The 15,734-nt window shown below is 41.2% G+C and overlaps 1 protein-coding gene across 1 annotated transcript in view; it reads right to left on the minus strand.

The window, feature by feature from the left end:
* Positions 1-15,734, minus strand: part of MTTP (microsomal triglyceride transfer protein) — a 71,699-nt gene that overhangs the window by 41,926 nt on the left and 14,039 nt on the right. Inside the window, exons 2-3 of the mRNA XM_072118255.1 lie at positions 7,476-7,663; positions 6,623-6,766 (exon numbers count right to left, since the gene is read on the minus strand). Of these exons, the coding sequence (XP_071974356.1) occupies positions 6,623-6,766; positions 7,476-7,663 (332 nt within the window). The remainder of the gene's footprint in view (positions 1-6,622; positions 6,767-7,475; positions 7,664-15,734) is intronic.

Raw genomic sequence — 15,734 nt, forward strand, 5'->3', positions numbered from 1 at the left:
AAATTAAAGTATGGTCTCACCGCAATTGTATTGACCCACAGAATAAAGATAACATGATTTTTAAGCTATACAGTAAACATAAAAAAAAAAGAAAGTAAAATAATCCAGTACAGAATTGATGCTTTTCTACACTTGCCCTCAAAAAAAAGTTCCTAAACTTTCAACAACCCCAAAATGGTAACACTGTCAAAAGCATCTTATCCTGCAAAAAAAGCTGCACGACATCAAAATAAATTATCCAGACATTTCAAAAATGATGAAAATGTAAAGTAGACATATGTCAAATGTTATTAAGCAACTTATTTAGGTGGTAAATCTATCTGCCTGAAAACGCAATGATTTAGAATTTCGAAAATTTTTTCAAAAAATTCATTACTTTTTCTTTTTTTAAAAAATAAACGCAAAACTTATCAGCCAACATTTACCACTAAAATGAAGTACAACATGCGAGGAAAAAGAAACTATCTCATAATTGTTTTAATAGGTAACAGTGTTCAAAAGTTATAACCATATAAAGCAACACATGTCAGAATGCAAAAAATGGGGCTGAGCCTTAAAGGACACCTGTCATCAGGTCTATGTCACTTGTCCTGTCACCTCTACCTGTTGGAGCAGCTCACAAGGATCCATCACAGCCTTTATCTAGTTATTTCATACATTATTCATTGTAAAATCATCTATTCTTTATCATGTAAATGAGGCTGGTCACATGGTCAGAGGCAGTGATGTCACCCCTGTTACCCCTCCCCTCTCCTCCCCCTGCTCATGTCTGTGTGTAATGTATAGTAAAGCATGGCTAGTGTGTGTGCTGCATCTGCTGACATGCTGCATCCTCCTAATATACATGTGAGAGACACAGACATCAGCTACACATGAATCTGACATGTTCTACTGTAAAATGGCTGCCTGGAGCTGTTGTATCTCTCCTAAACACACACACATGCACACACAGGCTGCAGGGGGTGTGGCCACCAGCACCAGGAAGCACATCATTATACAGCCTCACATCATTATACAGGCTGTCAGTCATGCACTGGGGGTGTGGCTGTGCCTCCCACTCATGAATAAGGTGGACAGCTTGAATATGCTAATGCTTCATTGGACATTTCACAGGTCATTTGCATACAGCTTTAGGACCTCATTGCTTAGGTTTACAGGCGTGTAGAGGGACAATGAAGGGATAGAGGCAATGCACTCTAATGGCAGTTTATGAAAATATATTTAGTTTAGGGGGGTTATTTTGCATGACGGGTTCTCTTTAAGCTATAAACTGGCTGTGTCCATAAGGAGTTAAAGAAGCGCATAACAGAATATCAAAAATTGACCAGGACATTCAGGCACCAATGACCATCGGTCATGAAGAAGTTAAAATAGGCTTCAACATTACTAATCTTCTGTCCACAACCACTGCATTGTGACAATATATTCTGTTTTTGATATGTTCTGCTAGCACTATACTTACATTAATATGATTAATCCTTCATTCAATCTAAAAACCTCTACATGGACTATATAAATAAGTATATTTTATTTGGCTATCCATGCCCTGTATTGTGACATTTCTTCATTGTCAAGTTGAGAATATCACATTCTGCACTGTTCTAGGAATTACCCTTTGTGCTATCCCAGAGTAACCTCTTATATATAAGATGACTCATGGCCAGAAAATTGAACTTTGAAATGTTTAAAACTGATTAGGAGCTACATTACAGAATGTACAAGCAAACTAATTTACATTTCAAATAAAGTCATGCAGATGCAAAAAACATACCAGTTATTTATTTCCTAACTAGGTACAACATGAAAACAAACTAAACATAACACTAAAAATATTTTAAAAAATGGTAACTTTTTACAAGCAAAACTGACATGTTTAATCTATTAACATAGCAATTAGAAAGATTAAGCCGGTTCCAATAAAAAAAAAAATATATAAAAAATTTGACATACCTTATATTCTCGTGTAAAAGCCGAGCTTTTCAGCACAAAAATGTGGTAAAAAAACTCACCTCTGCTAATACACGATTCAATATAAAAATAAACTTATATACTCACCTTCCGGTGCACTCGATGCTCAGCGTGGCTCCCCGCAGCTCCTTTTCTGTCTTCTTTCTGCTGTTACAACAGAGGCAGAGGCTCAGCCATGCGCTCTTCCGGCCAGCACACACTTTGATGCGGCGGTGTCGCTGCTGATTATGTCATGGTGTGCGCGGGCAGGCAGAGTGCAGGGATTTGTCTCTGCCAGCTGTTACAGCAGAGAGAAGAAAAAAGAGGAGCTGCGGGGACGGGAGCATTGTGGAGCTGCGCCAAGCATCAGGACCGCCAGAAGGTGAGTATATAAGTTTATTTTTTTATGTGCTGGGCAAACTGGGGGCTGGCTGGCTACTAAAGGGGGGCTGACTGGCTGTATACAACTGGGGGCTGGCTGTATACTAAAGGGGGCTGGCTGGCTGTACACTAAAGGGGGCTGGCTGGCTGTATACTAAAGGGGGCTGGCTGTATACTAAAGGGGGCTGGCTGGCTGTATACTAAAGGGGGCTGGCTGGCTGTATACTAAAGGGGGCTGGCTGTATGCTAAAGGGGGCTGGCTGTATACTACATGGGGGCTGGCTGGCTACATACTGGAAGGCTGTGACCAATGCATTTCCCACCCTTGGCTTATACTTAAGTCAATAGGTTTTCCCAATTTCTGGTTATTAAAATTAAGGGGCCTCGGCTTATACAGTACTCGGGTCAGCTTATACTCGAATATATATGGTACTTTTCCACTAAGGCAAAGTGGACAGGTTAGAAACATTGAGACATAAGGAAAAACAAACGAAGAGGTTTTTTTTGAGAAATGAAAGAATGGTGACCCCATTTGAACTGATGACATGGTATAACATGGGAGTACTTCCGGGCTCTCCAGCTTTGAAATAGTTACCAAAGAGTGATACCAGATATGAGGAAAGCTGGTATTATATCAGTACTTCAGATAGATGTCACATGTCCCCCAGGAAGTTGTACAGTGAGTCAACCATAAGGGAGGCAAAAACACCCCATCCCCCATGCACTATCCTTCCAACTGTAAGCCAATAACAACAGACCATTGATAATGCAAGAACAAATGCCTCAAAGGGAATCTGTAAGCAGAAATTGACCTAATGAACCACCGCTATCAGTATGTTGTTAAGCAGATTTAATTTGCAAAGCGCTATGGAATATGATGGGGCTGTATACATATTATTATTATACATTATACAACCAAGTAACATCTGACTTCAAAGTTGATTTTCTGGATGATGTCACCACACTGGACCATGAAAGAAACATGGTCTGGAAGGTGTAAATAATAATAACAACATACTAGTAGTGGTCTATTTGGTCCATTTGTACCGTTAGGTTCCCTTTAAGTACACAACAGAGCGAATCAAACACTCTATAACCTATACATGTGAACACATATATCCTTATTTTATTCTAAAAAGAGTTAATTGGGATATAGAGATCTTTTTTCCGTCCTACTGCTTCCCTGGTCCATGGCTGTGCACACGCGTACCCATCTCCTAGGGCACGCAAGCCAGCTTCAGGAGATTTAAAGGTCCAGTTGTGATTTCGGTTTCGTATTTAACTCTTATTCCGTGCTGCCCATCCTGACCTCCTGCGTGTCCCCGACCATGATTCTGCCTGTCGTCTTGGTGCCCCGCTTTGCTGCCACCGCGGACAGAGTCGTACCTGTGGAACGACCTGGTGGTACCACGCCACAGCAAGTCCAACCTGCTTTGCGGCGGGCTCTGGTGAAAACCAGTTACCACTTAGATTCCGGTACCAGGTGTCGGCTTACGTCATCGCCTGCGGTGGCCCAGGACGTCCACTACCCCTGGAGCCTGACACTCATCTCTCCATATTATTTTATGTTGGACTGTAGCTTTACTTCACTTTAATCGAACCTAGTCAAGAGTTATAGACAGGACAGGGTCTGTTTCTGGAAGACATTTGGCATTTTCAAAGCATAGGCCAAAAAATCAAGAGTTTTAAAACATCTAAATAAAAACTTGTTATATTCTCAGAGAAAACAACATCAGCTTTGTGTGTTACCTTTGAATAGTTATTGGTAAGGACACCCACAGATCTGATATTAATGAATTATCCAAAGGGTAAGTCATCAATACTTCCAACTGAAACATAATCCTTGTATATTTACAAAAGTAAAACAGAAAGACAACCTTGTGTTCTTAGAAAAGTTTGAGGACACTTTATACTACAGTTTTAAGCAATGTTTGAAGCTACTTTGTCTCTAAGCACTTTTCCCTGTTTTCAGATAAGGTTTCCACTGATTTCGACATGTGTCTTTTTTTGATTGGCTGTGGGTGACCTTTATACAGATATCTTATTCATTAGTTTTAATGATACATGGTGATAAGAGAAGGTTACTTTACAGAACATCAGTGTCACTAAAGACTTTCCTTCAGCCTTAGAAGGAAAGTCTGCTTGCTGCATTTTGTAAATTAAAATCCCTCTCATATTGTTAAGAAATGATTTGCTGGCAACAATCATGTACGTTGTGTCCACAATATTGCCGTTCTGTGTGGCCCTATTCTCTGCAGGGGAAACTGATGTTACATGCTGGTGATGTTACTGCAGGATTTACACAATGCCCTCCACATTAAAAGCTTATATGTGCAGGGGGTTTCCATTGAATTAAATGGAATGTATTCATGTTTTTTTCCCCATAACCTGTGATATTTTTTCTCTTTTGAAAGGCATCCAGGCCTCTTGAAGATGTACAAAGAGTCTACCATAACAGCCTCCTGCGGCAGAGAGTTCCATAGTCTCACTGCTCTTACAGTAAAGAACCTTTGTCTATGGTGATGGTAGAATCGCCTCTTCTCTAGGTGTAGATGATGCCCCCTTGTCCTGGTCACAGGCCTAGGAATAAAAAGATCTTTGGAGAGATCCTTGTACTGTCCTTTAAGGTATTTGTACATTGTAATGAGGTCTCCCTTCGTCTTTTTTCTAAACTGAATCATCCCAAGTTTTGTAATTTGTCATTGTATTCTAGCCCCCCATTCTCCTAATAATCTACTTTTTATACATTGGTGCCCAAAACTGTACACAATATTCCATGTGTGGTCTGACCAGTCATTTGTATAAGGGCAAAACTATGTCTTTATCATGAGAACCTATTCCTCTGTTGATACATCCCATAATTCTATGTGCTTTAGCAGCAGACACCTGGCTCTGGTCACTAAAATTAAGTTTACCATCCACCAATACCCCAAGTCTTTTTCAGCTCCAGTTTTACTAAGTAATTGACTGCTTAGAACATATTTATACTTTTTGTTTCCATGGCCCAAGTGCATAACTTTCCATTTATCTACATTAAACCTCATCAGCCCTTTCTCTGCCCACTCCTCAAGCTTCCACAAATCCCTCTGTAATGCTAAACTATCAACCTCAGTATTAATTACTTTACACAGCTTAGTATCATCTGCAAATATTGAAACTTGATTGTGTAAACCCACTTCACTACATGTGCAACACCCTCGCCGATGCAATGGCGCAGGAATGTTTGCGAATACGTCCCACCTGCATGTATCCACATCACACTACATGGTCCTGATAGGACATAGGGGATATTGCAGTGGTGAATCCTGCCTGGCAAGGCAGAAGTTAAGTGTTTTGTATGATGCAAGATGCTATTATCCAATGATCTGTGTTACATCCTGTCCTCTGTAAGCTGAGATGTGATTGGAGGAGCAGCCACCACCTGACCAGAGGGGAAGTAATAAAACCCCTGGCCAGGAATGTTCTGTAGATGATTCTAGTTTAGAGAGATTCCAGTGTAGGAGAATCCTAGAGACTGAGTGAGTGAGTGAGTGAGCAATCTCTGTCTAGCCCATACCAGAGCAGGAAGAGCCTAGCCCCTGCCTCTGAAGAGTGGAGTATAAGACTAGAGTTAGTATAGTGAGGAAAGGGGTATCATCTTACCTTTAAAGGTGATACCTGAAACCCTACAGGACAAGCTGAAGCTTCCTACCAGGACACAGCTGCCTCCCAGCCTGCCCTCTACATCCAGGCTGGTGAACTATCTCCTGAGGCTCCCTCCAAAAGCATCTCAGCACTCCATCTACCTGTTAAAGGCACGTTGTTGCGGTTCCTGCCGGTTCGAATAAAGAACTGTAAGTTGTTTTCTTCAACTACTGTCTCCGTCTGGTCCCTGCTAATACGGCTGCCTTCATCACCGGCACCCTGTCCATCACACAGAGATTCAAACTCGGGACATTAAAGGGGTTGCCCCAGGGAGATCCGCTATAGCCGCCTCTCCCCCATCATTTCTTGCCAACACCACCCTGCTGGAGACCTGCCAGGCTGTAGGACAGCCCTCCGGTTCCCCCGTACCAAACACCGTGACCATAGCGTGCTTAGGCCGCAACCGCCAGCCACTCAGGTACTGCGGGCCCCGACTGTCTCCAGGCCTCACCTCAAAGGCTAGGCCCCGGTGGGGGATGTTGCACATGTCTATATGCAGCAAGTTTGGATGCCATGCATTGCAGCATTTTGTGGTTAAATCAATCAAGAAGGTATAAATTGGGCTATATAACTGAGATCATGAATCCAAGATAAAAATTTATTTCGTTACCTTTCCATTTGTCCACTGCACAAGAATTGGCCTCTGAAGAATATTCAGGTTAGTGTCACCTAGTAGTTTTGCAGCATTGGTTTCAGTAAAAACATTTTGACCTTGTGGGCGTATGTTTATGTTTTCGATTTTAATATTTTTCATCTGTAATGAAAAGAAACAACTAAAACATGGTGTCACCATCCAAACATAATGCAGTACTCATGATGAATGCCCCCGGCAATCTATGAATATTAGAAACATATATGTGACTGTATATGTGGGTGTCTATATATGTGTATGGTATGTACCTGTTTATATATGTATATGTGCACTTTTATTCATGTATATGTATATATCCTTGAGTTTACATATACTGTCTGTGTCATATATTTACTAATCTAAATACATGTTTACTCCTTTTCTACCACATCAATCTATCTCCTGTGAACTCTGCTCCAGTTTGCAAACTGCTGTGATGGACAGAATCTCTCCCCACTCACATTTCTGCCCTGTCTGGATGTCACTAATCCTGATAGAACTAATCCAATCATCTTCTGAATTGCTCCTACCACTTAGGGTAGGAAGGGCAATTAGGTGGGGACATTTGGGAAGAAGCTTTTGTCTAAGGGATCACTGCTCTTGGCCATTGCCTGACCCCTGCATAACAGGCATATAAAAATTACACCTATACTGGACTGGCACAAAAATGTGACTTTGAGTCTAATGATTTCTAGCAAATCAGAAGTCTAACTTTTTCTATTCGATCATTGTATGTACATTACTGAGGGTAAAAGGGGCATAAAAAAGCTTAGTCAGTGTGCATTATAGTATCACTATATAACAACTGTAATATTTTGATGAGAGAACATACCACAATCTTGACCAGTTGGTCGTCTTTGTTGGTAGGGTTTCTCCATACTAAGTTGACTTCTACATCTGATGAAATCTTGTAGCCCACACTGTCCTCAAGCGATCCATTAGGTTTATCGATGAGCACTTCTGAAGTATATGCATATTTATATACCTTGTCATTGTTTAGCCTTGGACCCGCTGTATGCACTGTATCAAAAAGAATAAAGAGCTCTCATTATAAAATAGATATGTAAGTGGACAGAATACACATTGTATGTGTACCAATCAATGTGTGTACTTAAGTTGAATTTGTATGCAAGTCAGAACAAGTATATTTTATAGTTGAAGCACTAGGGGACAATTGGATTTTCAAAATTTTGTGTTGTCATGGGAACAGTAAACAATACAGATATCTTAAAGCTGAATATTGCTGTTTGGAGCTAAAGTAGAGCATCCAGAGAGCTTCACCAGTCATGGGAAGTCACAGTGTGCAGAGAGGTACATCTGTTTGGTTATGCTTAAGTTAGGGACTGCCTGTACTGTATTTTGTTTATATTATTTTGTATATATGTATGTTATTTTCACAAGAATTAAACAATATTCTTTCAATAAAAATGTTGTATAAGAAACAAAATAACATCCATCTACTATAGTTGACAGGCGAGTGATGTTCTGGTCTTGTTTGGCAATCCAATGGGAAAGAAATTTTATTTTTGATTGAAGCACTATGGTGGTTAAATAGACTGGAGCACATTTACAATGGACCTTGTGCCATTATTTCATGTGTAAACCGCTTACACATGTATTTAAAGGGAACCTGTCACCGCTGTTCCAAAAAAATGAAACTAAGACAGATTCCCATAGAGCCCTTTAGTCCTAAGGGCACCCATTTATAAACTAACACTGGCAATGCATAGAAAAGCAAAAAATCACATTTTATTCTGTACCTGGTAACCAGGGAGAACCCAGCGAGTCCACGTGGGAGGATCACCGCGGCTCGAGTCCTCGCCCTCCTCTGTGCACATCAGCCAGCGCACGCCTCCATCTTTCCTACGTCACACGGCTCCCTGGCTTCCTGCTCGCTGATAAGCAGTGACACAGCTGAGAGCAGCCAGTGCGCGTGTGCGGAACTCAGCTGTGCGATGTAGGAAAAATCATACAGGGGGCGTGCTCTGGCTAATGTGCACAGAGGTGGGCGAGGACTCGAGCCATGGTGATCCTCCCACGTGGACTCGCTGGGTTCTCCCTGGTTACCAGGTACAGAATAAAATGTGATTTTTTGCTTTTCTATGCATCGCCAGTGTAAGTTGATAAATGGGTGCCCTTAGGACTAAAGGGCTCTATGGGAACCTGTCTTAGTTTCATTTTTTTGGAACAGCGGTGACAGGTTCCCTTTAAGGAGCGCCCGCGCCACATATGTGTCACATGCGACCCTTTTGTGTCGCAGCTACACTATTCTTCATGCGACACAAATCTTGTCATTGCGATGGGCGTTCTGTTGCACAGTCGGAGCGTGTGCCACATTTAACATGTAGAGTCCAACAGAAGTGTGTTGCATGTAGGGAGTGTGTTCCCTACACTCCCCCATGCAGGCAGGGGGAGTGTAGGGAGTGCCGGATTCATGAAGAACAGACATCACAATTCATGAATCTGGTGCCTTCTGCACACTATACAGGCAAACTGCACATAGTACAGACTGCACAGTTCTTGGTAAATGTAGCCACTGTGTTAAATCAAACTTTGTCTCTGAATTCTTACATGAAACAAAATTAGATTTCAGTGAAGTGGGTACAGATGATTTAGATTTGTATGTGAACAACTTTTAAGAAAACATCTACTGGTCACCAATTGCATAAGTATGTTTGGTCTATAATTAAATCATGTCATAGTATACTGCCTAACTTTGTAATGCATGCACAAGCAAGTGTCACTAGCTGGGTCAGTGACATGCTAAGTATGCATATTTGTCACCTGCCCAACATACTCCTATGTTATACTTTGAAAATTCTTTATTAGGCATGTTGACAGTGAAGATTTGGTAAGTAATAAATTATTTGTGTTTACTTTTACATTTTCTCATTCAATATATTGTTGTCACACCGTTGACTTACATTTCATTGACACATATTCAATTTCACATTCAGTAGATACTAACACTCTTGCTAAATGTTCTCATAGTAGTAATAAGCTGCCATTAAGGGTAAATTTCTGATTTAAAATGGAGGAGGGGATAAGTAACAGCTGCCAATAATATGTGTAGTTACACCTACTTAAAGGGGTTTTCCAGCTCCAGCATATCAATGACCTTGCATACGATGACTAATAGGAGATTGGGGGTGGTGTGGCACCCAACTTGCCCACTGATCAGCTATTATGAGTCATTTTTCCAAACTAAAGTGCACAATTTGAAGAGAGAAATGGTTCAGGTTGTCTACAATCCACTCGCCTGCTCTCTGGAGGTCTACACTATTTGACCTAATGTCATATAAGATAGAAATTGTTATATAAGCAAGTTAAAGAGGTCTCCTGGGGTTTATGTGTTTGAGCAATGTATTATGTGAACATTTAAAAAAAAAAAATATTCACCTTATCTACCCCCTTCTGTATTTTAAGCATTTGCCTACACATGAGACAGTGCCCAAGAAGGGAAAGTAAGAGAGAATCAGTCGGTGTTGGAAGGGCAAATGATGGGTAAGGTATTTCTGGGTTTTTTTCCAATTCAAATTATTTTTTCTGATAAAAAACAATCCCCTGAAAATCCCATTTCGAATATGACCTAAAGCTTTATGAGCCAGTTAAGAAACAGGCAACAGCAAGCACCAATGTGAATTACATGTACTAGAGAGAGAAATATATGAACATATTAGCCAACAGTAGCTTGATGAACACGCTCAAGCAGAACTAGTATTATTTGTTACACAGAGAAGCTTTTAATTTAAAGTTTCATTTAAATACTTAATTTGCCCATCATATGACAAGTATATGCACATTTTGAAAAGTGTAATTTGGGAGGATGAACACTTCAGTAAGCTTTGTGAGCAACAAACCATTTGTCATAAATACACTCATATTTGCAATGAACATGTTTGTGGACACTGAGGACACTAAAGAGGCTCGAAATTATTTTAAGGATTATTCCATTCTTGGAGGATCTTGGAATCTTCAACACTTTTCTAGTAATTTAGTATTTTTTTGTTCTGTCAGGAGTCCAGGAGGTTTCCCATTATTATATAAGCTCCCCAGATATTCAAGGGGAGTTAACAAGTATACCAAGTCTGGTTTCACAAGTTTGCCTCCTCTGTATGTTATTTTCTAATTGTCAGCTTTCCAGTAATAGCTGGCTGATATGATGTCTTCCATACCCAGGGCCGCATCTTCCATGAGGTTTGATGATGATTCTGTCTCAGGTAGCAGAATGCAGTGCCCTGAAGGGGGTGGTCGAAGAAGGGCCAATTATAATGTGGGCAATTTGAGCACCCATGGCCTCCAGCATTGCTCACCATAAGAATCAATAACATCTGTGTCTTTAAGGCGATTGATGTGCGGAGTGGTGCAGAGAAGATACTTATATATGCGCCGCTGTGTATGGTTGTATCTATTTTATTATTTGACTACTGGACACTTTCATTATGCAAAATCATGGGGAGTCTGTATATGCTAAAACTGGGGAGGAGGGCTCAATATACTAAGACTGGGGATGAGAGGCTGTATATAAAAAGACTGGGGAGGGGGGCTCTAAATACAAAGACTGGGGCAGGGGAGGCTGTATATACTAAGACTGCATGGGGCTGTATATACTAATATTGGGTAGGGGAAGGCAGTATATATTTTAAATGAGAAAGGAAAAGCTGTATATAATACAACTAGGGTTGCAAGATGCATCAAAATCTCGGTACTTGTACGATACTTTCAAAGCCAGAACAGTTCAATGCCGGGTTTCTGTTACTTGCGATGCTAAAAGACTTCCACAGGCTCTACAGAATGAATGCAGGTACTCAGCTTCGTTGATAAGGCTTTAAGAAAAGGACTAATGAGCTTAGCACTGATGATACAGGTTGGGTGTCCGCTTTGTTATACAGTAGATTAATAGCTTCCTAACGTGTTTAGTGCTACAACACCGAAAAGTGTACTGTGATACAGTTGTATAGTGGAATACTGTATGAGTGATGAGGTAAAAAAAAATAATAATAAAAAATAAAAATTCTGAAATAAAATTACAAAAAAATAATTCAAATCACCCAACTTTCCCTAGATGCACATAAAACGTAAAGGGGTTTTCCCATGAAGGAAAATCTCAATCCCCTAGTGATGCTAACACAATAAGGATAATTTTAACCCCTTGCTTTACAATTTTACCCAGTGTTATTGCTGTTTTAGCTCCTCTCACTTCCTTGGCTGCTCATTGCAAAATTCCAGGGTGTGGGCGGGGACTCATTATAATCCATCTAGTAATGTGGGGTGACAATGTGGTTAGGTTATCAGGGTGCAGGTATATATATATATATACACTTTCATCTGGATTTTGAACATTGTACTAACACACTGACACATAGAAAGAGAGATGAGACAGTTCAGAGATGATGAAATGCATGAGATGCCTATTACACAGAGGCATGACAGACAGAGACAGACAGACTTTTACACTGTCAGCTCTGCTACATCTCTGTTCTCACAGATATGTGCTGCCTCTCCCTTCCCCCTGGATCACTTATTTCCTTGTAGTTTGAAGCTTTTTTCTGCTCAGGATGTGCTGGCAGGAACTAATGAATAGCTGTGAGCACCGTGCAGGAGGTGTGGCTACAGGCTCAGAGCAGAAAGACACAGAAACTCATCAAGCACAGCCTCACATAAAAACTCCAAGATGGTGGCCCGACCCTAAAGTCAGAAGTTAGAGGGTCTTGTCTAGGGGTAACTGAAATTGTGTACAGCAGGACTGATAGAGACAGGTTGGTCTGGGAAATGCTGTATTTTTGTTAATAACACTCATTTAGGGAAGATGTTATTTTGTTATCCTGAGTACATATAAGAAATGTGTCTTCTTGGGAATATCCCTTTAAAAATAAATAAACAAACATAAATATGGTATTCCCCATGTCCCATGTTTTACTAAAATAAATTAAAAAAAAATCCCATACAGTAAACATCGTAATGGGAAAGTTATCAAAAAGCTATACAATTCCTATGCTAGGTCAATTTAAGATCACCATACATTGAAGTATACAAAAGTATTGGTTGTCAGCAAATGGAGATGAGAAGAAATGTCATTTTCAGATCAAAATTTGTATTTGCAATTTTATTCCAATTCAGCAGTAAAAGAGTTTACACCGGCAAAACAAGTAACCATTGAAATTTACAAGCATCTGTGCCTGCGTCATCCCCCGTCCATGGACTATGGCATAAGATGCAATGCTAAGTATAATTTTGTTTCATTCTGTCCTTGCTATTCTGAACACTGGTTTAATAATTCCTAGAAGTCTTGATTTCTACCAAACCTATCTGTTTCCTGCAAACTCTGCTCTTGTTCACAAATAGTTAGCCCGCTGTCATTGACAGAATCTCTCCCCACTGTAATTGCTGCCCCTGATGTCAGACACCAGATCCAATCATCTATTGGACTGGGCTCTAGCAACTTATTTAAGGTTTTGTGGAATTGTGCTCTTTTCCTGCTATAATTTTGTCCCTGACTAGCTGTGTTATTCTATATACATGTAATCAGTTTGCCTCGGAACTATGTACTGCATTGTTCTCTTGGTCCTGACCCGTATTTGGTGATTATCCCACTCTATTTTAATTGTCTTTGCCTTTTGGAACATTGTCTAGTTGCCTCCTACCACTCATGGTAGGCTGGGCAATTAGGCAGGGCAGCAGAGAAAGGTGTTTTGTGTTAGGGCACATTTAGGTGAAAACAGCTTGCACAGGTATTTAAGAAGTGTCCGCACATGACCCTGGCACAGCTGGGCTAGCCTCAATGCAACACAAATTAGATGGCGTTCCAGCAGTCAGTCAAACCGTGCGCCGTATTTAACATACAAAGTCTGTCACAAACCCTATGTTAAAGGTGCACCACAAAAAAGTTGGTGAACTATGTTGGTCCAGTGCAGAGAAGCGACAGATTCATGATTTCTGGCACATGTGCCTAATGAATCGGTCGCACCCAGCATCATACACATTAGAGCACTTTAGTGCTGTACATGTACACACTGTATCTCAGCATATATGTACAAGACTAAGCAAAGCCCTTATGCTTTCAGTACATGAGCCACATAGGCAAATACAATAGACAGTAATTGACAAATTTTATACAATACTGTATCTCCCCTGTAACTTCCCCAAATTTATAATTTCCTACCCAAAGGTCAACACCAACATATTGACCACTGGTTGAACACTTAATCATTAAACAGCATAGTTTAGGACAGTGATGGCGAACCTTTTAGGGACAGAGTGCCGAAACTACAAGCAAAAGCCACATATTCTTCACAACGGGCCAAATAGCAATTTAAAGTAACAGGTTTCAAACGTATTGGCGCCCTGAGGACACCAATACAGGAGAAAGAAGGAAAAACTCGTATTATTATTGTAGTTTCCCTTAAGTCCCCTTAACAGGATGAATCAGAGGTCCAGAGAAGGGGCTACAATGATAATCAAGCTCAGTCCACACCTCCTTGATTCAGGTCTTGAGTCCTGAATGGAGACCTTTGTGCTGGGGTGATGGCCTGGGTGCCCAAAGAGAGGGCTACGAGTGCCACCTCTGGCACCCATGCCATAGGTTCGCCACCACTGGTCTAGGAGTATATGTGATTCAGTTATTACCATAGTTACCCTTTACCTCTCACAGGGTTAGGTAAGGGCAAATCTGTAAGTCTGTGAAATTTGCTTGCCTGAACGTAGACCTGTTGAACTAAACTCATGTTAGTTCAGTTAGCAGTTTTATGATTGATCTGTTAAATCTTGCAGACATACCGAGTGTGTGCTTGAGAGCAAATTCATGCGTGTACAACCATGGCCTCATGAACATGGTCTAAATTTTACAAATGAAAATTGGGACACAAATTGCAGCTAACTCACGGTCACTGTGCGGTGAGACTGCTGTCTCTTACTGCATGGTGATTGTATCTGGCAGCTGAATCGAAAAATACAGAGCAGTTTCATATTTTTGCTCGGATTTGTGGTACACCTTTCATGGACACTGTCAGAAATTATGGATTAAAATGCCCCATCTTTGCCAGTTATGTGTGGCGGCAGGGCCGCATCTGCCATGAGGCGAGATGAAAATCTCGCCTCAGGCGGCAGAATGCGGGTCCCTGTAAAGGGCGGCGAAATTTGCCGCTCTAAAGTGGGCGATTCGGGCGTCCATTAACGCCCGAATCGCCCACCAGCTAAATAAATCGCGCCTGTCTCTTTAAGACACAGGCGCGATTTATATGCGGAGCGACGCAGTGCCTTTCCGGCAGCTGCGTCGCTCCGTCCTAAGCAGTGACACAGGCGTCATGACGTCATGCGCCTGTGTCACTGTGCGGAGCCGCGGCACACAGGAAGACCGGAGTGAAGGCCGCGTGAAGACGGGACCGCGCGCCGAGGGAGCAGCTGCCTGCAGGTGAGTATGATTTTATTATTTTTCATGTACTTTAATTAAATGTGGGGAGGTTTTATGTTATACTGGGAGGGGGGTACTATACAGGGCTAGAAAACGTTTAATACTGGGGGAGGGGGGGACGCTATAGATATCATATGGGGCCATAATTATTTTATACTAAGGGGGGGGTGCTATATGTATTATTTGGGGCCATACTTATCTTATACTAGGGGGGGGGGATGCTATATGTATTATTTGGGGCCATAATTATCTTATACTAGGGGGGGGGTGCTATATGTATTATTTGGGGCCCTACTTATCTTATACTAGGGGGGGGGGTGCTATATGTATTATTTGGGGCCATACTTATCTTATACTAGGGGGGGGGATGCTATATGTATTATTTGGGGCCATACTTATCTTATACTGGGGGGGGGATGCTATATGTATTATTTGGGGCCATAATTATCTTATACTAGGGGGGGGGTGCTATATGTATTATTTGGGGCCATAATTATCTTATACTGGGGGGGGTGTGTGTGATATGTATTATTTGGGGCCATAATTATCTTATACTAGGGGGGGGGGTGCTATATGTATTATTTGGGGCCATACTTATCTTATACTGGGGGGGGGATGCTATATGTATTATTTGGGGCCATAATTATCTTATACTAGGGGGGGGGGTGCTATATGTATTAT

Source organism: Engystomops pustulosus, chromosome 1 (genome assembly GCF_040894005.1).
Source record: "Engystomops pustulosus chromosome 1, aEngPut4.maternal, whole genome shotgun sequence".
Classification (NCBI taxonomy): domain Eukaryota; kingdom Metazoa; phylum Chordata; class Amphibia; order Anura; family Leptodactylidae; genus Engystomops; species Engystomops pustulosus.